At 43.7% G+C, this 24,571-nt stretch overlaps 2 protein-coding genes and 1 long non-coding RNA gene across 6 annotated transcripts; all 3 read left to right on the top strand.

Annotated features, from left to right (window-relative positions):
* The first annotated feature begins 1,561 nt into the window (after window positions 1-1,561).
* Window positions 1,562-12,237, top strand: cdhr5-rs (cadherin-related family member 5, related sequence). 4 transcript variants are annotated; one of them, XM_026147838.1, is made up of 16 exons: window positions 1,562-1,725; window positions 3,549-3,637; window positions 4,131-4,339; window positions 4,418-4,474; window positions 4,557-4,649; window positions 4,778-4,864; window positions 4,946-5,056; window positions 5,257-5,421; window positions 5,647-5,737; window positions 5,812-5,918; window positions 6,288-6,488; window positions 6,564-6,686; window positions 8,540-8,618; window positions 10,870-11,063; window positions 11,488-11,508; window positions 11,721-12,237. In XM_026147838.1, the coding sequence occupies exons 2-16, from the start codon at window positions 3,565-3,567 to the stop codon at window positions 12,069-12,071; spliced, it is 1,962 nt and encodes a 653-aa protein (XP_026003623.1). In that variant the 5' UTR covers window positions 1,562-1,725; window positions 3,549-3,564; the 3' UTR covers window positions 12,072-12,237. The 4 variants fall into 4 exon arrangements, 3 of the variants coding, with proteins under 3 accessions (XP_026003623.1, XP_026003622.1, XP_026003624.1); XM_026147837.1 differs by adding an exon at window positions 5,957-5,968 and having other exon boundaries at window positions 5,647-5,850; XR_003270193.1 differs by lacking the exon at window positions 11,721-12,237 and adding an exon at window positions 5,957-5,968 and having other exon boundaries at window positions 5,647-5,850; window positions 10,870-11,238; window positions 11,488-11,504.
* Window positions 12,238-12,241: 4 nt separating this feature from the next.
* On the top strand, window positions 12,242-13,602 carry LOC113009524 (uncharacterized). Its single transcript, XR_003270194.1, has 2 exons — window positions 12,242-12,630; window positions 13,037-13,602. It is a non-coding gene; the product is annotated as an uncharacterized LOC113009524 (long non-coding RNA).
* Window positions 13,603-15,497: 1,895 nt separating this feature from the next.
* Window positions 15,498-23,991, top strand: irf5 (interferon regulatory factor 5). The gene is made up of 9 exons (XM_026146933.1): window positions 15,498-15,813; window positions 15,929-16,199; window positions 16,968-17,154; window positions 17,233-17,258; window positions 17,333-17,360; window positions 17,440-17,751; window positions 18,099-18,488; window positions 18,558-18,676; window positions 23,235-23,991. Exons 2-9 carry the CDS (start codon window positions 16,026-16,028, stop codon window positions 23,421-23,423), a joined length of 1,425 nt encoding a protein of 474 aa, XP_026002718.1. The 5' UTR covers window positions 15,498-15,813; window positions 15,929-16,025; the 3' UTR covers window positions 23,424-23,991.
* The last annotated feature ends 580 nt before the right edge of the window (window positions 23,992-24,571 follow it).

The following is a 24,571-nucleotide window of genomic DNA, read 5'->3' as shown; positions in this document are numbered from 1 at the left end:
ACAGCCAAAAATCACAATTCATACACAATTCTCATAACTAAGCACTTCTTTTACTAAGTTTTCCACTTAGTAAGCTTAGTAAGTAATCTCTCTAGTCTTCAATAATGTTAATGCATATTTACTAACCCGTGGTAAAGAACAGAAACAGCACACACACATTGAGCGGTGTTAGCTTCACAATACAAAGAGTTATTTTTCTGCTTCACACACTTACCACCTGTATGATAAACGCCCTCTAGTGTCTGGATGTGGAATAGCATGTTAATGCCCGAAACTGCCACAAAAGTGCTTGACTGACAGGTTAACAAAACAAACATTAATTTCGAAAAAAAATCTTCACAGGTGATTGTTTTTCTCTTTATCTTTTAAAGTATCATATTTTAACAGATTACTGTTTGCACAGAGAACCGATTAGGCTTCTTTTGTGTGCAGGTGCAGGTCAGGAATCAGTTTATCCATACACTCAGTGAAACTACACTCATCCCCACGGTTACAGCCTTAAAGCTTTCTTTTAGCGTGATTAGTGATCAAACATCTGACACGCACATGGATGTGTATGTGTTTGTAACTATGTTTGGATCAGAGGTCACTGACTCTGATTGGTTCCTCCAGCTGTTCTCTGACTGCCCAAAAAGGAGGAGGTGAGGATGAGGGTGGACCTCAGAGTCCTGATCCAGGTTCCCCGATAAAACTGCTGTCATTTGATTAATGAGAGCATGCTCGCCTCCATTCAAAGAGCATGCTCAGTAGCGACTGTTTCATTAAGTCCATTAAGAGTATCCCCACACCTGAGCTAGCCGACTTCATTCCTGCCAAAATAAAGGGCTTGAATGCAAGAATCACAGCTGTTTTAGACTTTCCAGATGTGGAAGCGAATGGATCAAACACGGCACCAGACGAAAAGGAAGAAAAATTGCCTCCTTTTCAGGCTTTCAACACTACCAGAACCTGGACAGATATGACGAACAGGAAACTGAATGTTCATGAACGTCAGTGAGGAAAACTGTACACGTGACAGCAGCCACAACCAATGAGACAAAAGAACTTCTGACATGTGACAAGGTGGTAACTCAACCCAAGATTAGAATCCTTGCAGATGGCAGTGACAGTTACTCATAGTCATGTGACATGTTCAGTCCTGTGACCTGTGAAACAGGACGTGTTCATTTATGGCTCTGTGTTTGTCTGTGTGCCCACCCCACTCAGAGCCTCCTGTAACACCACATTAATTAAACATTTTCTTCTTCTACAAACAAAACTTAACAATAAAGGAGTCAGCTGAGAGCTTATTGGCTCTCTGACAGGAAATACTGACTAAAACAGCGTCTCCAAGGATGTGGATGTTTTACTTCTGTGTGTTTGAAATAAGCTCTGAAAGCAGCAGCAGGTGGAACCAACAGGATCCTGCTGCTTCAAAGTCCTGCAGCATGTTGGCCTACTTATCCTGCTCATTAATGCCGGGTAAGCCTCTAATGCTCTCTCTCTCTCTCTCTCACACACACACACACACACACACACACACACACACACACACACACACACACACACACACACACACACACACACACACACACACAGTGACAAGGCGCTCTGTTCTCTGGGGACAAAGCAGAACAACAGATCAAGGCTGAAACACAAAAACATGAATGTGTGATGACATGAGGATGAAATCAGCAGCAAGGTCAAGAGACATCGGCCGACTGTAGGCCAGCAGAAGAGAGCGAGGTGAGTCTGTGTGAGGATGAAGAGTTGGTAAGAGGAAAAAGTGAAGTGGCAGGTGAAGGGTTAACACAGGCCAACACGCAGCGATCTGAACCAACGGCTGTAAAAACTCTGGTCGTGTGTGTCTGTCGCTGTGTTGTTTTACTCCTTGTGATTTGTGTCATTTTATTCCTCTGTTCTCTTACACTTTCGATCAGGGATGTTAAACTCTTTCACATCCTGGGCCTCGTACGGGGGGGGGGGGGGGGGGGGGGGGGGTCAGACCGGTGAAACTGGCCTTCCTGTCAGCGTAAAGATGTTTAACTGCACATTTAATCCCTGAGTCATCTGAATATAAGATAAAGAAGTACAACTCCGGTGGCACATTTCAGTTTCTCTAAATGACAAAGAAATGTTGCTCCAGGTTTCGATAGCACTGCCCTGTAACAGGAAGTTTTTTTTCATTTACAGAAAATGTTTGTTCTTTCTTTTCTTTTAAGCTGGGAACCCATCATGATAAAAAAAAAAAAAAAAGACATTTCTATAGCAGATTGCAAAAAGACAGGAACTTTTCTGTCACTTTATCTGTTACTTAATTACTGTGGTGTACTATGATTGTGCGTGTGTGAGTGTGCGTGAGTGTGTGCATGTATGGCGAACATTAAACACTTTGTTCCATCAAGTTTGATCAAGCTTTTTCAGCCTGTGATGGGACCTTGAATCAAACTGAGGTGTGAGGTTTATGTTTGAGCACACAGGGACTGAAGAGAAGGAAGCTGAGCTCGTGGTTGAGGAGACCAATGCAGGAAACTGTTCACCAGCAGGAAACCTTCGAGGAGGACGTTTCAATCATAGGCCTTCATCATCAGTCTGTTTTTTATGAGACTCTACACATCCTCGAGGCTGCAGGAGCATCCCTGATGTAGATGGAGAGAACACAGCAGAGCCTTTCAAAATAAAACCTGGATAAGGTGCAGTGATGATTTTCAGCTGAACACGTATAAAGTCGTGATGACCTGATAAAGACATATGAGCAGCGGTGTCAGCCTCTGATCCTCCTCTCGCTGATCCGAATTTTAAAAAAAATACCACAGCTTGAGTTTCATCCAGTTTTGACTCCACAGCTGCAGCTGAAGGTCATAAAAAATATGATCATGTGACATTTTAGTGGACCGCGGCAGAGCTCAGGGCTCATATTTTCAGTTTGGTCACGTCTTGTTTGTTCACCGCTCTGAGGTCAGCTCTGTTTGACCACTGCAGAGTTCCACCTCAGGACCTTTTTGTCACATGTGAACACAGCAGACTACACTGTGACCTCTGAGTTCGTATTTCCAGCTCATAGATAAAATCTGCTCAGATGTTACGTTCACACAGTGATTATGAAACAAGTGAAATGAATCTGAGAACTCACACAAACAGGCTAACAAATCACCTCAACGGAGCTGAGCCAGATGTTTTATACTATAAGGTGATGAACAACAATATTAGAGAGAAATCCACAGCAGTTAGACGATGGTGTAGAGACTAAGGTCATTTCATCTCAGTCATAACTTCATATATCAAATATATTTCAAGATATATAGGTTTTTTTTTACATATTCCACTGAGCCACACTTGTTGCCTGACAGCAAGAAGTTCCTAAGTTCAATTTGACCAACTGGGGCCTTTCTGTGTGGAGTTTGCATGTACTCTGACTTCCTCCCACAGTCCCCTGGGTGTACCCTCAGACAGCTGGGATAGGCTCTAGCCCTCCCTACCTGAGAAACTTGGCTGGTTGTGTTGATTGTTGGTTGGTTGACTTTGTTGATGCTCTTTACCTATACTGCTCACTGACTTTGTGTTACCAGGTGGAGGAGGTCAAAGATGAAGATGTTGAGGTCCTGCAGGCTGCTGCTGTGGCAGGTGGCTCTCAGACTTTCTTATAATGTTGTTATAGGTAAGACAATTCAAAAACGGCTTTTCTCTGATATCAGGCACTTTGCCGTCGTCAGTGCCTTTTTGTCCACGGTGGTGCAGCGGTTACTAAGAAGGTTCCCGGTTTGAATCTCAATGTTGGATTAGGGTTTTTTGAGCATGATCTATGCCTGTGTGGGCTCTGTCGGATATCCTGGCTTCCTTCCAAGTCCTAAGACGTGCTCGATTGGGTAACTGGCAACTGTAAAATAATGGGAATGTGAGGTAAATACGGTGCAGCATGATTTGGTTAAATGTGGCTAGTAATCTAAGGTTGGTTTAAGGTGATGTGATAAAAAGATCCTGAAGTCCTAATCAGGACTAAAAAAGTAACTCTCTACTTTCAGACACTCCTGAGAAGTTTGTCTTTAAATATGTCTTTAGATAACAACAGAACCGGATCAATGAAACCATAATCAGTTATTGATCGTCCTCACTGCCACGGACACATCAGATATCCTCTGCTTCATCCTCAGCGAGCCTATGTCGGGAGGGCTCCGACATCTTCACCTCAGTCAGAGAGAATAGTCCAACAGGTGAATTCATCTCCAGCATCAACATCACTGCAGGTCCACGAGCTAACACCATCCGCCTGTGTCTGTCGGGACGCAACGCCAACTGGTTCTACTTAGAGGGCCGGACCATCAGACTCAACTCCTCAGTGTTCAGAGTCCTCGACCGAGAGGTACACCTGAACACCTCTCACCTGCAGCAGAAATACATCTTAAAATGTCTCACCTCATGCTGGATCTCTGTCTGACAGGTGGAGGGATCAGTGCTCATTGCAGAGCTAATTTGCTATGAAAATGACATCATACAGGTAAGTCATCTGAGGTCCTGTGCTGAGCGGTAAATACATTTGATGACTCAGAGTCGCTCAGGTGAGTCTGCACCTGTTTCAGGGTAACTACAGGATTTTGGTGGAGATTCTGAATGAAAATGACAACAAACCAAACTTCCTGTTGGAGACAATTCAGCCGTTCACCATCAGTGAGGTACAACCAGAAAAATTACCTTCATCTTAACCAGCCAATGAGCATCCATCACATGTACATCGTTTTAACAGGTGCCTCAGGTGTTTCCTCACCTGTGTAAACAGGATTTTTCATTGTTTTGTGTGTAGCTGACAGCAGTGAACTCGGTGGTTTTCACTGTGAAGGCTGTTGATGCAGATGGGGACATGATCAGCTACATCATCGACCCGTCATCAGTAAGAATAACGCCCACCAATTGCTGCTTGACCACGAGCTGCAGCTCTTTATTATCTCACCTGTCATCTGTCTGCCTGCAGCAAGATGCCGAGTTCTTCAGGATCGACCTGCCCAATACTGGAAAGGTAGTTCTGAACAAACCTCTGGACTATGAGACGAGAACTCACCTGCAGCTCATCATGTGGGCCCAGGTAACATTTAGACAGGTGATACATCCAGGTAATCAGGGTGAGGTCAGAGGTTTTATTTTACTGCGAAGTCATCACAGGACATTACACTCTAACCAGCAGGAATGCAAGACTATTCAACAAAAAAACAAACCCTGTGATATCTGATCGTCAAATTATCACAGAAAAGTGAAAATAATGTCACACCTCTACATACCTGACAGGAATCAAACACTGTGGACAAGTTCAACACATCTGCTGTTCTCAACATCAACATCGAGGATGGTGATGACCAGTATCCTCACTTCTTGCCCTGCACACCTGTGTCTCCAGGTGTGCCTGTCTGCATGAATCCCACCTACACAACCAACATCACACAGAAACACCAGGTAAATACCCGAGGAACCAGGTGGATGCAATTATTTACAAACTGGCTTCTGAAAACATTACCAGACCATAAAATGTCAATAAAAACAGCCCAATGTTTCTGGAGATGTTTTTCAGTATCACAATATTTTCAAGTCATTTAGATTTTAGCGTCCCAGCATTTAGGGAACAAGTTTTATACCTGTCCACATACCTGCAGGTATTTATTTATTTATTTTTTGTTTCAGGACGTGGGTCTGGACTTTTCTCCTGGCCCAATCACAGCAGAGGATGGAGACAAAGGGATCAATGCTCCTCTCACCTACACCATCCTCTCAGGTCAGACTCACTCACACTCACCATTAGACTCATGTACAAACATGTGTGTACAGGTGTGTTTGCTTCACCCACAGGTGATGATCAGGGCAGGTTCACGATCAACAACACAACAGGTGAGATCAGGTTAACCAGAGCAGCAGATGATCAACGACTGACAACAAACTACATGCTCACAATCATGGTAACGACATACCTTCCTGTTTTCTGCTTCATTCACAGCAATTGGCCACAGTATGTCTTTTATACTGTCTTCCTTCTCTCACCCCTACCTGTCACTGCTGATGGCTGCCCCTCCCTGAGCCGGGTTCTGCCGGAGGTTTCTTCCTGTTAAAAGGAAGTTTTTCCGTCCCACTGTTGCCAAACTCATAGCACTTATCATATGATTGTTGGGTTTTTCTCTCTATGCATTAGTGTAGGGTCTACCTTACAATATAAAGTGCCTTGAGGTGACTGATATTGTGATTTGGGGCTGTATTAATAAAATTGAATTGAATTGAATTGAATTGAATTGAAAACTGTGAGATATCTACTTTCCCTCTCACCTGTACAGGTATGCCAGGTGGATGACAGGTTGAAGTACAGTGTGGCGTCAGTTCTGGTCAGAGTTCTCTATGAGAACGCATTTCCTCCGGCCTTCAACAGAACTACTTACAAAGGTTTCATCATCCAGAGCTCTAGCCCTGCCTCCATCGTCTCCACCTATGGGAACCAGGTGTTGCAGGTCCAGGTGTCAGACCGTGACTTCCCTGATGTAAGAACACATGCTACACTACCTGTGTTACTTACATCATCATATCAGTGAGTCATCTCTACTGTCAAATCACAGGGCAGGAACCCAAATATCCACTATTTGCTCCATCCTCCATCCGAATTGTATCAAGTCACAAAGGAGGGGGTTCTGATCGCCAAGACAAACCAACTACGCGCCTTTGACAGACAAATCCTACAGGTGAGTTAGACATAGATCAAACCAACTCACCTGTTAAACACCACCAGTATACTGTCACCACCAGTATCACGATTAGCTGCCGCTGCTAGCACCAACTCAATGTCTCATTGAGAGAGTGGATCCATGGTCTTATAGGTGGAATTTTTCCACCTTAAAATAATATCAGAAGTCTGAATAAGCAATAATGAGGGGTAGAGGCTTGATGGGCCTGACCTTCACCTGTAAGATGGGAATCAGGTGATTTTCAGTTTGTTAACTTTAATCCCAGGTTGGTTGGATGTGGTTTGAATTAGCTGAACCTGAAATTATTTTAAAGGGTGGATCTATCCTGGATGGTTTCTCTGTGTGTATCAGTGTCTGCAGGAGGTCAGTGACCATTACCAGGTCCAGTTTCCTTCACCTCCAATAAAATGATCAGTGTGCTTGGTAGAATAATGTTTAACATCAGGAAATTAGATAGTTTATATCTCACGATGATACATCATGTTCCGATTGAAATAAAACAGCTGTGCCTCAAATATGGAGTAAGCAAGAAACTAACAGCCATGTTTGGAACATCAGTGAAAGTGTAGCTGATGGTTAACTGCAGAGAGGTAGTTACGCTAATATAAACTTATGAGCACAGAAAGATGGAGGAACATCTGCTATCTGCTAAAGTGATATCAGTAAAGTTCATGTTGAGAGACAAACGGCACCATATGACAGGAAGAAGATGCTGAAAATAGACCAAGGTCAGTCCAGAGGTCTGAGGTGATCCTCAGTAACTCTTACTGCTACCTGGTTTAGATTACTCTGAAAAAGTTCTGGACCTCAGCTTCAGATCCACATTGATTCTTCTCTGGGACGTTCAATTTTTGGTGTCCAGCACCCAGTGAGCGGACAGAGTGCAGTTGCACCACAAGTTTTTAAAAACTTAAAGACATGCTTCACAGAATAAAAGGCTGAAGAGGCTGAGAATAAATACTTTTATCCAATGAAACTAGAAACAGAGGCCTGGAGCACATTAACTTGTTAAAACTGGGTTTTAGAACTTTTAGGTCATATTACAATAACTCTTGAACATTTGGCGGTATCGAAAAATTCCAATAGGTCCAAAAAGCATTAACTCTGTGCTTTTTCACTGATATTAGAGTCATTATTGGAACCCCAGGCAGGGCGCCACATCCAAATCTTGGCAAATAAAACTGAAAACAACACAGCAAACAGCAAAAACGTCTCTGTGGAGCTGCTGTGACACCATGCTTAGCAGATTACAGTAATGACCCTAATATCAGTGAAAAGCACAGACTCACTGCTTTCAGGAACCATTGGAATTCTTTCAACTGAGCAAATGGTTTGGGGGTTACGGGAGTTGCAGATGTTTAAAAAAAGGGTGCAAAACCCCTGTCTGATGGCAGTGACAGGTGGTTAAAAAGCAGAGCCTCAACCGATGAGGAGACAATAGGAAGACAGCAAAGTAGTTTTTTTTCACTGCAGTACAATTTTTCAGTTTTAGTGTGATTCTACAGAAACAAACTAAGCTGAAGAAAGAAAAGTCCCCCTGTAGTCAAAGAATGCTAAAAATAAATCTGTTTGGATTTGTAAGAAAACATCTCTGTGAAATAACAAGGCCTCGGGCTGCAGTGAGACATCTTTCAGGTGGAAGTGATCCAAACACCAGAATCAGCAGGAGGAAAGACTGAAGATCAGGACTAAAAGCTTCACAGTGTGAATCCCCTTCAGCTCTTTGAACACTTTAATGTTGGTCTAGAAAAATCAAACAAACACAACAGTTTTTAATCATTACTTTGGATGATTTTTGGTTTTAACCTTAAGGCTGACCCGTGAACAATGCTCTAATGTCCGCTCTGCAGGTCATCGCCAGAGATGAAGAGTCGGGAGAAGAAGTGTCAGCTTCAGTGGACATCGAAGTCCTGCAGAGAGGCCAAGCAGGTGAGCATGAAACCTGAGAACATGCGTTAATATGAACATACAAACACACATATTACAAACATGAAGCTGTGACATTACACAAGGTGTTATTTGACACTATTACTGATATTGTTACTCCTGCTCCACCTGCTGCCATTATTCCTTCTAATGAAGACTGTGAAACATTTCTTTCTTTCTAGAAAAAATAAGTAATGTAAGGAAAAAATTGTCCCCACCAGCATCTGCATTGTCAGTTCCTACGCCATCTCGGCCTGTCATTTTAGAAAGCTTTTTACCCGTCTCACTATCAGAGCTGGTAAAAATAGTTAATGCAATGAAAGCATCCTCCTGTTCACTCGACATTTTACCCGCATCGTATTTCAAAAATGTCTTCCACTCTATTGGTCCCTGTGTGCTCACCATAGTTAACACCTCACTGGGGTCTGGTAAAGTCCATGCTTATTTTAAAACTGCTGCTATACACCCCCTGTTAAAAAAACCCACGCTGGACCCATCTCTCACTAGCAATTACAGACCAATCTCAAAAATACTGTTAATTGCTCAGATATTAGAGAAGGTTGTGGCTAAGCAGCTTACAGCAGTTTTAGACAAACATAATAATATATCCATCCATCCATCCATCCATTCGCTTCCGCTTCTCCTTTTCAGGGTCGCGGGGGGCGCTGGAGCCTATCCCAGCTGTCATAGGGCGAAAGGCGGGGTACACCCTGGACAGGTCACCAGTCTGTCGCAGGGCTAACACATAGGGACAGACAACCATTCACACTCACATTCACACATTCAATAATATATTTGACAAATTTCAGTCTGGCTTTCGTGGAGCTCATTCTACTGAGACAGCCCTTCTTAGAGTTTCCAGTGACATTCTGATGCAAAACGATGCAGAAAAATGTTCTGTACTCCTAATGTTGGACCTCACGTCAGCCTTTGACACCGTTGACCATTACATTTTTCTTGAAAGGCTGAAATACTGGGTTGGTGTATCTGGGTCTGCCTTAGAGTAGTTCTCCTCGTATCTCTATGAATGATACTTTTCTGTGGCGGTCTCTAAGTACAGGTCATCTTCCACGTCCCTGTCCTATGGTGTGCCACAACATTCTGTGCTGGGGCCCTTATTGTTTTTAATATATCTACTTCCTCTCCGGCATATTTTGAGCCCCTTTGAGGACATTCGCTACCACTGCTATGCAGATGACATCCAGCTATATATTTCTTTTAAACCAGAAGATGTTTCTAAGCTGCAGATTCTAAATGTGTGCTTAGAATCCATCAAAGGTTGGATGGCTGACAACTTCCTCCAACTTAATGAAGAAAAGACCGAAGTCCTTGTATGTGCTCCAGACAGACATGTACCTAACATAATGAATGCTCTTGGTCCTCTTTCAACATTTGTGAAATCGTCTATCAGGAACCTAGGGGTAACCTTTGATTCTGCTCTTACCCTGGATGTTCACGTCAAATCTCTGGTTCAGTCCTGCTTCTATCATTTAAGAAGCATTTCTAAATTGAGCCCTTTAGTATCTCATACTGAACTGGAGATTGTTATTCATGCATTCATTTCACCATGATTGAACTACTGTAATTCACTGTTTACATGTCTAAACAAAAACTGCAGTCTGCAGATTGTCCAAAATGCTGCAGCAAGGCTTCTGACAAAAACATCTAAGTACTCTCATGTAACACCGTTGCTTATACAGCTGCACTGGCTCCCCGTTGAATTCAGAGTCCATTTTAAGATACTGGTTCTGACATTTAAAGCTCTTCAAGGATAAGCACCAGCCTACATCATTGAACTTTTACAGCCCTATGTCCCTAGTAGGTCCCTGAGGTCTTGTGATCAGGGCCTACGTGTTATTCAGCATACAAGGCTGAAAACCAAGGGAGACAGAGCTTTTGCCACTGTGGCCGCCAGACTGTGGAACGCTCTTCCTCAGAACTTAAGATCTGCGGACTCACTTTTAAAAAACAACTAAAAACACATCTTTTTAGAATTGCATTTTGTTAACTTTTGTCTGTTTTTGTCTTATACCTTGTGAAGCACTTTGTGATCTTTTATTTAGAAATGTGCTATATAAATAAAATTTTACTTACTTACTTACAAGAGGGGACTGAATGCGAGCGGTCAAAGGTAACTGATCACTAATTCTTTGATGAGTAGGAAGGACATTGATCTGTTTCCTTTATTAGATAAACACACACACACATTCACAGCTCCCATGATGCTTTTCCTGAAATAACTTCTGTGTTTCAGTGCCAAGTGGTGCGTTCAAGGAGCAACAGTTGTTTGGAGACGTGGACAGCACGCTGGCAGGAGGAATCGCTGTGCTTATCCTCATCGTGCTGCTCTCTGCGATTCTGTTTCTGCTACTTTGGACCGTCCATAGGAGACGCGTGCAGAACCCTGAGGATCGCCCCGCCATCGCCTTCGGAAAACATCCCAATGTGGTACGAAGTAAAACCTTTAACACACCTGAGGGGGTGTTTGAATTTCACACACCAGCCGGACAGAGAGCATGAGGGTCTAATGTGATGTAATTCATCATCCACCCATCCACCTTTCATGGAGTTGGTGTTGAAGCCTATGACAGCTGCCTCTTTGACCCGTTTTATTAAACCACAGGTTAGAAATCTTTGAATAGTCTTTTGTTTGAAATTTCATGAGGAAATAAATGCTGTGTTCATTCTGCTGAACCGCCTGAAACATGAAGCTATGAGTCAGACTGAGATGTTAAACTGTTGTCTAGAGCGTTTCTGCAGCATCACATATTCAGACTGCTGTTTCTGAGGTTTGTTCCGCTCACAGGTTCAGATGATAAAATCTGTTGTGTCTCAGATATTAAACTGAGTCATGTGTGTCATCTCTCTGCAGAGGTTACTGTGGTTTCACATGGTGAGTTATTCTGAATGTGATGTCGCTTCCTGTGGTTTCAGTACTCGTGTCATGTGGTGAACAGTAGATCCTGAAGTCCTCAAACACAGCTTTCATTGATGTCATGATTTTACTATTTAACACATTGGTTCCTCTTTAGCTCCTGTTTATAGCAGGACTTTATGCGCAGTCTGACTCAGGTGAGAGACTGACCTGTGCTGTGTGATTCTCAGGTGAGCAGCCCACCTGTCTTCGTGGACGAGTCGTCACACGGCAGCAGAGCTTTTACTCGTCAGTCTGGCAGTTTTCATGGCAGACAAGGAGTTTACACCAGGAGGCCATCTCTGCTTCCTCCTCCATCATCATCACAGCTCAGCGAGCCTGGAGAGAGCAGGACCAGACCCCCTCTTCCTCCTCCATCATCATCATCACACCTGTTTACTGTTGCAGAGAAACATGAAGGTGGAGCTCACACCTGGGAGGATCTGAGGTTGCCAGTTGAGCCCGCAAGTATTCATGGTGAAGACATACCAGCAGTCAACACTGGGATGCCTCAGAGAGACGAAAACATGAAGACTGATTGATCAGAGGAGATGCCACTGGTGTCCAAACCCTACCAATCAGAAACCAGAAAGAAACGAGTCACATATTCAGCCAATTAAAGAGCAGGAATCCAAACTGTACTTTAGTCATACTCGTGATTCACTTTTTTTTCTTCTGGCGGCCTTATTGGGGGTTTTTTGTGGAGAAAAAAAGTTCAAAAATAAAAACAAACTTTTAATGATGTCAGTCTTTTTATTGTTTCCAGAAGATTAATTAATTTTGTTCTGATAATCAGATCTCGACTTTAATAAATCAGGATTTTACAGACACATTTGTAAAATCAACCCAGCCATCTGTCCGTCCATCCAGCCAGCCATCATCAATCCAGGTATCCATTTGTCTGTCCATCCATCCTTTACTGTTAAAAGTCCGCTTGTTCATTGTAACTGTTTATACTACGTTACCCATGATGCACCTCGGTATCTGTACTTCCGGTTGGGAACGTGTTCAGTGCAGTTCTGCACAGATGGGAGGTGTGTCGGAGGATAACGTATTTACTTGCATTCCTGTGTGAGTTAATACTGTGTGCGTGCTTACCATGTGAGTATTGTAAGATGAGAGTGATGCTTGTTTGACTTTATCTGTGTAATTTGCTACGTAAGAGGCTAGTCCCGTTGCTATCGCTAAGATATGTTTTTTGACCTACTACAGGCAGGCTTGTGTTCAGCCCAGATTTCATTCCATATATGACTTACTGTCAAGCATTGTGGTTGTAGGTGGATGTAACTATTTACTATGTTTATTCTCTGAAGCGTTGTAATCTGCAGAGGTCTGGTTTGCCAATGTATATACGAGCCAGAAATTAATTTATGGTCTTAGGGTGCCATCTAGTGGCCATGAGGTTACGGCAGATTGTATAACATTACGCTGGAAACCCACAGTACTGTAGAAGGGGTACACTGCTATCCATAGTGGTTAATACAAATGTTTGTTTTTCTGTTTACAGATGACCACACACACCCATATACACACTCACACCCCCTTTACCTGCATGTGAATACTGTAATGCCTCCCTACCAACGCGGTACATCCTGTTGATGTCATCTGCCACCTCCTTAGTAAAGTTATTTGAACTACATCACTGTGGAGTACCATTCCTTCTGACCGAGGACGACTCAGTTGAAGCGTGATCGGCAATCAGTGCAAACATACATTACATTTACCTTACCCTAACCTGTCACCTGAGGAGTCAGTCTTGTGTTCATGTTTATCAATCAGGACTATTGATCAGTTTCTTCTTTTTTTGGTTGTAAAAAAAAAAAATCATCATCCCCTACTGCAGCTCTCGAGGTGGTAGCTAAAGCGCTTCACCTTCCTCACTTCTCCCTGGCTCTTCTTCACACTAAAAACAGTTATGATGTTTCCAGTGAGAGATCACGTGACCGGTAGTCCTTGTGACATCATCGTGTTGCAGAAAAAAGCATATTAAACACATAAAGAAAAATTTATAAAACGGATCAGTATTGATTACCTGCACTGATAATGTCTGATAATAAAACACATTTTATTTAATATTTTTCATTGGTATCTGTCAAATTTCTGTTGTGCTCTTTATTGTTTTATTCTGATTAATTCTTTCTGAATGGATATTGATTGTTTGTGATAAACAGGTCAACAAAAACTAAACGCTTGTTTTAAGTTTCCGGAAGGAGGAAGGGAGGATCCTGGAGACTACCAAAGAAAACAAAGTCCGTAAAGTTACCTGAAGAGAGGCGTAACTCGCCGGATGCCGCCTGACACACCTTCACAATAAAAGATTCAGCGTTTAGAACTGTCAGGATGTTTGTTTGTTGCGGTGTGGTTCTGTCCAGGGGCCTGTTCTTCGTACCGCGCTAAGTGAGTTAGCTGGATGAGATTGTTGACGATTTCGCGTGATCCCCGAAGCCCATCCGGGACTTGCTGTCATAGCAACAGAGCCGTAAGCATAAACCTGCTGCGGAGCAGGTTTACTTTATGTAGACAGGATTAGATCGCGGCCACGCAGGTATGTCCGCGTCATTCATACGAAAGCAACAGCGATATTCCACCACTGTTTCACCATAAATAAATAACATCAATGTAACTAAAGATAATGCAGCACTTGATCCTTTTATTGATTTCACACAGATACATACAGGTCATTCCCTAAAAAAGGGAAATGTACTATTAACATTCTATTACATGTATGTGATTATTACAGATGTAATTCATATTTCAGAGTAGTAATTGTAAATTACTTCGTGTAATCAAGATGAGAGACCACGGCTATAAAAGCGAAGGTGGATTTGGGAAGTCTGTCGCAGCCATGTCCTGTCCGTTTACGCGAGCCACCCATTGCGGAAGGTGCGAGATTGATAAGGAGAGTCCTCAGAATTCAGCGTATATTGCGGGACAGACAGGATCCTTTAGCTCAGCGCGACAGTGTGCTCATAGAGAGATATCGATTTTCCCGTGAGGGTATTATTCACTTAACCAACTTGTTGACGAGGGGGTGCAGGACCACCACCTGTCTTTTTTTTGCTCTGCCCTTTTCTTGGTTGCTGTTATGAACAAACAAACAGAGTATTCCAGGGTCTCTTTCCAAGAGACGACAAGCAATATAAGTGATAAATATTACCATTCTGTAGAATATTCTTATATTTCACTTTTACTTGTTCCCATGTTCTAGTGGGTCCTGTTGTGGCTCTAATGTGAAAGGGGATATAATATAACATATTATAATATAATATAATGTAATATAATATTGGATAATATGGTGTGATATGATAAATCTACCCTACCGCCTACTGGTGTTGGCCAGAGGGGCCGATGGCGCGATATGGCAGCCTGGCTTCTGTCAGTCTGCCCCAGGGCAGCTGTGGCTACAACCGTAGCTGCCTCCACCAGTGTGTGAATGTGAGAGTGAATGAATAGTGGCATTGTAAAGCGCTTTGGGTGCCTTGAAAAGCGCTATATAAATCCACTCCATTATTATTATTGTTATTATTGAATTACTTACGAGTTTGATTTGTCAGCAACTTTCTGCCAGCCCTCTCTCCTTGCTTTTGCAGCCTTTGCAGTGTTCCCTTGCGTTCTGATTAAACTCTGAAACTCCTGAAATCCCTCACTCAAGAGTTCTTGCTCTGCTGCCGAAAAATACCGAGCGCGCTCCTTCGACATTTTCGCCGACCAATCAAAGGGTTGCCGATCAATGTTTCTACTATCGATGCGTAGCCCCTGTTGGGCCACCCAGTGATCTCACATTACTTCATCCAGCTATACTAATCGTCAACAACAGGTGTGTTCGGGGAACCGGAATAGCGAGCTCAGAGTTAGCGCGATGATTTGATCTTGGATGTGTCATTTGGTCTTGGATGTTTCATTTGATCTTGGATGTAGTAAGCGACGTACGAAGCACAGGGCCCTGGTTCCTCTCAAACAGATGCATTGTTAGGGTTCCTCGGGGATGGCTATTTAAGTAACTGTGCATCAGTTTGACTCTTTCTGTTTTTTTTAAATAACTTCTGCGGAAGCTTTATTTTGTCGAGAGCTGATCTGCCACCGGAAGCAGTTTTCCTTCAAGTTAACTTGACGTCATGTGATCGGACTGAGGACGAGTTTGTCTCGGGACTTTTCTCCGGCCCTTCAGCGCTCCGCCGCCTTCTGTTTGTTTGTTTTTGTTCCTTTCTTTGTTTGTTTGCTGACGTCACGCCGCAGAGGAGGAACACAGCGCGCAGACTCTGAACCAGGACCGGACCCGGCCAGGTGAGTCCATCCGCCCAGCGCGCACACGCAGTCATGTATCTGTGCTCGTGAACCCGCGCGGAGTGAAACAGTTCGATCAAAAACCAATTCCTCGACAATTTTTCACTTATTACAGTTATCAATTCAAAGCTCCGAAGTGTCAGAAGCGGCTCGTGCTCAGGGACCGTTTCCGCGGTCTGAGCGAATCCTCTCTCGCTCCCAGTCCTCCCAGCATGAGCGTCCAGCCCCGGCGTGTCCGCCTGAAGCCCTGGCTGCTGGCGCAGGTGAACAGCGGCAGGTACCCCGGTCTGCAGTGGCTCAGCGCGGACCACCGCCTCTTCCAGATCCCCTGGAAACACGCCACGCGCCACACGCCCGTGTCAGACGAGGAGAACACCATCTTCAAGGTCAGGTTAACCCTTCACACCTGACCTCTAACCTCTGATATAGCATCTGCTGTGATCATGTTTCAAGTTTCAAAAAACTTTTTTTTACAGAAAATAGTAACGCACACTCGTTTTCATATCTTTGTGAGGACCTCGTCTCATTTCATAATGCTTTCCCTAACCCCAACCATCAAAAATGAATGCTGAATCCTAACCCACAGCCTAATCCTAAGTAAGCTAATTGTAACCCTGTCACTAATACCACATGGTGACACATTTTGTCCTCATAGGTAATTGTTAGTCCCTACAAGTATAGTAGCATACCATTTTTTCTGTCCTCACAAGATGTCTAAACATGTACACAAATACAAACACACGCAGACGGACAGATGCACACATGTGCACAAACACACACAAAAACAGATACAAGGACACACACATACACGGACACACACACAGACAAACCAAAGTAAAAACTACAAGCGGGTTCTTGAGTGACACATGTGAAGAGGAAGTAGGCGTTTGACTTCCTCCTTCCAGCGGAGTTTCGTTTCACAGTTTTTGAACAACTTCAGTTTGAACACAGGTGATGATGTCACTTCCTCCTCCTCTGCTGACTGCTTCCTCTTTTGTGTGTCAGTCTGAGTGTTTATTGACTTTGAGTAGGGTTGCCTATGATAAACACTGGAAACAAAGGGAAACTGCTGGCACAGCAAAACATCTCTCAGCTTGAGCACAGGTGAGTCCTATCTGTCAGATGTGAGTTATGCCCTGGTCTGTGTGTCCTAGGCATGGGCTCTAGAGACGGGGAAGTACCAGGAGGGAGTAGATGAACCCGACCCTGCCAAGTGGAAGGCAAATCTGCGCTGTGCTCTGAACAAAAGCCGCGAGTTTCAGCTGAAGTATGATGGCACCAAAGAGACGCCGGTCCAGCCGTACAAGATCTACGAAGTGTGCGAGCACCCCGGGAGCACAGGTGAGCTTCACCTGCATGACTGTAACCTTCTGATGTGCAATGATGACAGGAAGTGATGATCCCCGTTTTGTGTTTCAGACGGCGCTGAGGACGATGACGAGGAGGTGAGAACGATCATATGATGTAAACAGTCTGACATGTTCTCACGTGACTGACCGAAACACTTTGATCCTTTCAGATGCCGAACCTGATGGACCTCTCCATCAGTAAGTACACCTTCGACTCAGTGTCACCATGGAAACACTGTGGCTGTTGATGTAATGTGATGATGCCATGTCTCCTTAGACCCCAGGCTGAGTGACTCCGCCCCCTTTGCCTCCTTCCCGGCTCCCTCAGAGATGAACCAGTTCAGCCTACCCCCTAACGGGACATTTGGACCACCGCATATCCCAGTGCCTCTGCTTCCTGACATCACCATGACCTCTGATCTCCAGGGTCAGGCACACTTCCTCCATAATAGACTTCAGGATCTGAACGCTGCCACTGCGCAACCAGAGCCGGACCTAATGGAGGCCAGCGGCATGGTGGGCGTCGAGAACCAGGCAGAGCCTCAGAACCACCAGCCCTGCAAGTACGACCTGCTGAGCAGCGTCCCACGTGAGTCCTGACCTCTAATGCAGTTTCCTGTCACAGATTCAGGGCTAAAACGCTACCACACGTGGCGCTGCTCAGACAGTTTACCATCAAACCAACTCTGATGTCACACTTTAACAATACAGCACCACAAAGCAGAGCTCAGGGTTACCTTCACAGACCCATGAGGTTCACCTGCGCATTCACAGGTGAACATTAGGGCTGTGCTTTATGACCAAAATCTCATACCCTGATGTCATTTCTTGTCCCGATAACGATTTGTTTTGGTGGCTTTACTGTGGTGACTGTTGCTAATTCATGGTCCCCCCTCTACTGGCACAGTAATGGTCCTGTATCTCGTGTTGCTATAGTAACAGATCTGGACCTGAAGTTCCAGTACCGGGGCCGTACAATGGGCTCTCTGACCGTCAGTAACCCTCAGGGCTGCCGGCTGTACTACGGACACCTGGAACCGACCCCAGAGCAGGTGGACCTGTTCGGACCTGTCAACCTCCAGCAGGTGCTGTTCCCGGGAACATCAGAGATGCAGAACGAGAAACAGCGATTTTACACCGAGGCCTTGCTGGACGTGATGGACCGCGGCCTGATCCTGGAGATCTGTGAGCAGGACATTTACGCCGTCCGCCTTTGCCAGTGTAAGGTGTTCTGGTCTGGACCGGGCATGCCAGAACACGGCCCGTCCAACCCCATGGAGAGAGAGAAGAAGATCAAGGTCTTCAGCCTCAATGACTTCCTGCAAGGTGAGTTTGGTGTGCGGGATTGTTGACATGCTGCCTGATATGTTCTAACCGACATGCTTCTGTCCGCAGGGCTGATCTTGTTCCAGAAAGGCGAAGCCCCGAATCCGCCGCCCTTCGAGATCTACTTCTGCTTCGGGGAGGACTGGCCCGACAATAAACCCAAAGAGAAGAAGCTCATTATGGTGCAGGTGAGGGGGCAGAGCTTAAACTGAGTGGCAGTGCTAACGGTTTTATAACAAGTGCAAAAAAAATGAAGAAGCCTTGGGTCCGAACACGTCAGAACCAGAATCTTTATGAGCTCCACCCCTCCACCTCCAGTTAACCTTCACTACATCACTTACCTCCTCCTGAGCAGCCTCAGTACTTCCTATTGGCTGATGTTGCTGTGAAGAACCTGTCTGTCTCCAAACTCCTAACTAAACAACATGATCCGAGTCAGAGCTCAGTCCTGCAGATGCCAGGAAATAGTCAGTGTCAGCTCCCATTGGAAATTCATGAAAAGGCAAGGCAAGTTTATTTGTATAGCACAATTCAACAGCAAGGCGATTCAAAGTGCTTTACAGAGACATTAAAAAACAAAAACAAATAAAAAGCATGATTTAAAATAGAAAAAAAGAAAGGAATAGTAGATAAAACCAGTAGTTAAAATGTAAGTTTTGAAATTTGAGCTTAAAAGTAAAACAGTGGGGATTTGGTGCTTTATTCAAATGCAGCTGAGAACAGGTGAGTCTTCAACCTGGATTTAAATAAACTGAGTGTTTCAGCTGATCTGAGGCTTTCTGGGAGTTTGTTCCAGATATAAGGAGCATAAAAGCTGAATGCAGCTTCTCCGTGTCTGGTTCTTACTGGGAACTGATAAAAAACAGGATCCAGATGACCTGAGGGATCTGGAAGGTTCATACTGGGTCAGGAGGTCACTGATGTATTTTAGTCCTAAACCATTCAGAGCTTTATAGACCAGCATCAAAACTTTAAAGTCTATCCTCTGATGGACAGGCAGCCAGTGTAAGGACCTCAGAGCTGGACTGATGTGGTCCACTTTTTTGGTCTTAGTGAGGACTCGAGCAGCAGAGTTCTCAATGAGCTGTAGTTGTCTGACTGATTTTTTTAGGTAGACCTGTAAAGATGCTGTTACAGTAATCAAGCCTACTAAAAATGAATGCATGGACTAGTTTTTCCAGGTCCTGTTGAGACATCAGATCTTTTATCTTTGAAATATTCTTGAGGTGATAGTAAGCTGATTTTGTTATTGTCTTCATGTGTTTTTCTAAGTTTAGGCCTGCATCCATCACTACACCCAAATTTCTCTTCTGGTTTGTGGTTTTTAGGTGTATAGATTGAAGTTCTCTGGTGACCTGTAATCGTTTTTCTTTGGCACCAAAGACCATTACTTCAGTTTTGTTTTTCTTTAGCTGGAGAATATTGTGGCACAACCAGTCATTGATTTCCTCAATGCATTTACCAAGAGCCTGTACAGGGCCTCGGTCTCCTGGTGACATTGTGATATATATTTGTGTGTCATCTGCATAGCTGTGATAGTTTATTTTGTTGTTCTTTATAATCTTTGCCAGCGGGAGCATGTAAATGTTAAACAGAGGGGGTCCCAAGATGGAACCTTGGGGAACTCCACATGTGATACTTGTCTGCTCAGATGTGAAGTTACCTATTGATACAAAGTATTTCCTGTTTTCTAAGTATGTTTTGAACCAGTTTAGTACAGTTCCTGAAAGACCTGCCCAGTTCTCCAGTCGTTTGAGTAATATGTTGTGGTCAACTGTATCAAATGCTGCACTGAGATCCAGTAAAACTAGGACTGACATTTTTCCACTGTCTGTATTCAGACATATGTCATTAAACACTTTGGTCAGAGCGGTTTCAGTGCTGTGGTTCTGTCTAAAACCTGACTGGAAGGCATCATAGCAGTTATTCTGTGTTAAGAAGTAACTGAGCTGTTGAGAAACTGCTTTTTCAATGATCTTACTTAAAAATGGGAGATCTGAGATCGGCCTGTAGTTGTTCATTTGTGTCTTGTCAAGATTGTCCTTTTTCAGTATAGGTTTTATTACAGCAGTTTTTAGTGGTTCTGGAAACACACCTGACATTAAGGAAAAGTTGACGATCTGTAACAGGTCTGACTCTAAAGTCTTTGAGACCTTTTTGAAAAAACTTGTTGGCAGGACATCTAAACAGCAAGAGGAGTTCAGTTGACCTAAGATGTCCTCCAGGTCTTTGCTGTTAATCGGGTGAAACTGTTTGATGGTGTTTAAACATTTTTTTAGTGGATACAGTACATATCCTGGATCTGCTGTTGATGTACCAATTTATTGTCTAGTCTTTTGGATTTTGTCTGTGAAGAATTTGGCAAAGTCATTGCAGGCCATGGTTGAATGAAGTTCAGCTGCCACTGACACAGGAGGGTTTGTTAGCCTGTCAACTATAGCAAATAGGACCCGAGCATTATGACTGTTTTTGGTGATGATATCAGAGAAGTAGGACCTCCTTGCACTCCTCAGGTGTAAATTATAATTGTGAAGTTTCTCTTTATAGATGTCATAATGAACCTGGAGGTTTGTTTTTCTCCATCTGCGCTCCGCTTTCCTACACTCTCTTTTTTCATTTTTCACCAGTGTGGAGTTTCTCCATGGAGACTTTTTCCTTCCAGAGATAACCTTCACCTTAATGGGAGCAATAGTGTCCATTACATTTAACATTTTAGCATTGAAGCTATTGACGAGCTCATTGACTGAACCTCTGGACAGGTCAGGTGTTAATGGGAAAACTTGGTAAAAGATTTCACTACTGTTTTCAGTTATACACCGTTTTGTGATCACTGCTGTTGACATATTTATGTGGGCTGAAATTATACTTTCAAAGAAAACACAGTAATGATCAGACAGGCCCACATCAGACACAGTAACCTTTGAAATGCTCAGGCCTTTGGAGATCAGTAGGTCAAGAGTGTGTCCTCTATTATGTGTGGTCTCTGTTGGGTCAGTTTTAGCTCTGTTGATATATGTGATGCTAGCATGAAGCTGTCAGGTCACATGTAACAGGGAACAGGTTTGTGCTAATATTTGTCATCTTTGTTGTTTAAAACATACTTCACAAAGTTTGTACTGCAGTAAAACTCAGACATTTCCATGACAAATTTACTCTGATTACACAAACATGCAGGTGCAGCTCATAAGTAACTGGACATGATTTCCCTGAACTTATTGTATATTAGTACATTACAGCAGAGGTGGTAAAAGTACATTCTGTACTTAAGTTGAAGTGCAGATACTTAAAAATACTGCAGTAAACGTTGAAGAACTGATTCAACGTCTTTACTCAAGTAAAAGTGAAAAAGTACACGCTGTGACGTGTACTCATTAGGTTAGGATTAGGACATCTCTATCAGCTATTATTATGCAAAGGTAAAAGGAGCCTGTGTTATATTAATACAATAATAACATAGTATTAGTAAATGAGAATAAATGAAAAACGCTATTCAAATCTGAAATTTATTTCTCATGAATGCACTCATCTTGAATCTGTGATGTAAACAAAGAATTTAAAAAAGGTAGTTTATGTTGCCTCCATGGTAGAGGCTGAGTTTGCCTTCAGGAAAACGTGTTACAGGTAAAGGGGGCTCAGCGGGGGGCGAGTCCCAGCTCACAGTGCAGGCTGTGATCAGCTGACCTGAACACAGTGTCAGCAGATGTTTCACAGTTGTATCCGTTAGTACAAAGGTGGAATTCAGTGTTGATCTCAGCGCCATCAGCTTAACTTCATATTAATCTCTGCTGCGCTTTATGTAATCTACATTACATCAGCACGCTAACCTGTTTATCTGCACTTCATGCAATGTTTGAATAACACACAGTTAATTTACTTGATTTGTTATGCAGCACGTTTCACAATATGAAAACTCATCACACACAGATGTGATTAAAATGATGACATCACATGTAATCATTAAATCTCCCTGAGCAGGCCTCACCTTTAAATATACCCTTTGTTCTTCCTCTTCTGTCTTCTTCCTCCACCTCTGACTGAAGTTACCTCTTATTCTTTTCTCTCCCTGAGAAGTTCAGCAGCTAGGTTGTTAGCAAGGAAACTCACTAACAATCTTGCATTTGAAATTAGCTGCCACTTAAAAAAGTGTCACTGCCTTCATGCTTCCCCACACTTGCACTGGCCCACAGACACCTGGAAATTCTACTTAAGTAAAGTAACAAAGTATTTGTACTTTGTTACTTTCCACCTTTGTACTTCAGTATATTTCTTGTTACCTCAGCAGCTCTTTCTGTTTCTGTGCACTTTGTTAAAGAGGTAACAGATACATAAATGCAGATGTGAACATAAATGTGAGGTCGGAGGTCAAATATGACATGATAGTCTTGCTTTCTACATGCTGTTGACACATGGCGCACATGTAAGAATCCAATTTTTTCTGCCCAAAGCACAAACCCGATTCTTTAGTAAAATGTTGAATATCTGTTCTGTAGCCTCTCCTGGTCACCTGTCTGTGGGTGTGCGACTAAACACATTTATGAATAATTCCCTCGAAGCATGTAGTTTTCCCTCCACACCTTTCTCTCTGTGCACTTCCTGTTTTTAACCCAGCGTTAGGAATAAAGTTTCACTGTGTGGGATGCAGACACACAAGCCAAGTCACCTTTCAACCTCCTGACTGCCTCATGTTCATGGAGCTCCAGACACCTGTGGATGTCTCACAGTGTTTTTTGTTGTTTTTGTCCTCAGGTGATTCCTGTGGTGGCCCGGATCCTGACAGAGATGTTCTCCGGAGAGCTGAGCTGGTCCACGGACAGCATCCGGCTGCAGATCTCAAACCCCGATGTGAAGGATCAGACGGTGGCACAGTTCAAAGAGTTGCAGAGTATCCTGCAGAGCCAAAACATCCAAGGACCCTGGAACCCCACCGGCCCCTGAACCAGGGGCCCTGGACCCGACACAGACACTGCTTACTGCACCCTCCCCCAAACAGTAGGAAACCCTGACTGGAGGGAAGGTGCAGCTGTACAGAAACTGAACATTTGAGACAAACAGGTGGAGGTCTGCAGGTGTATTCCCTGTTCTGTTGTCATGCCGACACCTTTCTGGGAGGTTTCTATGTTCAAATTTCAATAAAGGCCGTTGCAGTATTCTCACACCAGGTGTTTTTGTTTTTAGACCAGGTAATAGGTCTAGCAGGCCTGAGAGGGTCAGACTCTACTTCGGTGTTTACCTGTTCAGGTAAAACCTGAAGCATCAATTTAAATGCACTAAATGAGTGAGCCAGTGTTTTGATGCCTGACTGAACCTGCAGGTGTCTGCGTTTGGGCTGTGAGTAAATAAGAATTTAATAATCAGTAGTTTCAGTCTTGGAAAAATATGCCATACACCTGAACCTTCCTGCTCACCTGACCTGCAGCTCCAGAATCAGTATGACCTGTGTCTGTTTACATCAGAAATAATCAAATGTTTTTTGTATTTTGAATAAAGACGATGGTTTGAATGACCTCTGATCTCTTTACCTTGCGCACCTCACCAAATGATGGAAAACATCAAGGAAAGGAGATAAGGACTTAGGAAAAGAGATGCTCGGCAATGCAGAGAATCTGACAGATTAGTGAACGTCACACTTGATTTACTGACGTGTCTGAATTACAAGCTCCTCGCCTCCCCAGCGTTCATGGCTCTGCATTCAAGCTGGGGATAAATGAAGGACTGGGGCTCCTTTCCTCGGGGCTTAGAGACTTCAGCTCCTGACAGTCAGTTTGAGAATTTCCTGCAAGAAGCCACTCAGACACTCCCCTGAGGTCTGAGGACAGGAAGAGCACTTCAGTGAGCTCCAGGATGTGGTCCTGAGCAGGTTCAGGTCTGACTCACGGATTTGTTCCTGCGTGACGGTTTAACCGCGCTTACATCACACCTGTGACGCATTTAAACTGAGCCTTCTGCAGACCAACAGCTCCACATACAGAGAAACTTTTTCCATCTTCTCTGTGCTGTAGCATGAGACCTGGAACGATGCAAACCACCAGCTCACTCACGCCCTCCGATGCCCAATATAGCTGCTGCACTGCCTTCACGAGTCT

This window comes from Astatotilapia calliptera, chromosome 17 (assembly GCF_900246225.1).
Source record: "Astatotilapia calliptera chromosome 17, fAstCal1.2, whole genome shotgun sequence".
Lineage (NCBI taxonomy): Eukaryota > Metazoa > Chordata > Actinopteri > Cichliformes > Cichlidae > Astatotilapia > Astatotilapia calliptera.
The sequence above is the reverse complement of the archived record's forward strand: the minus strand, read 5'-3'. Positions and strand labels throughout refer to the sequence as shown.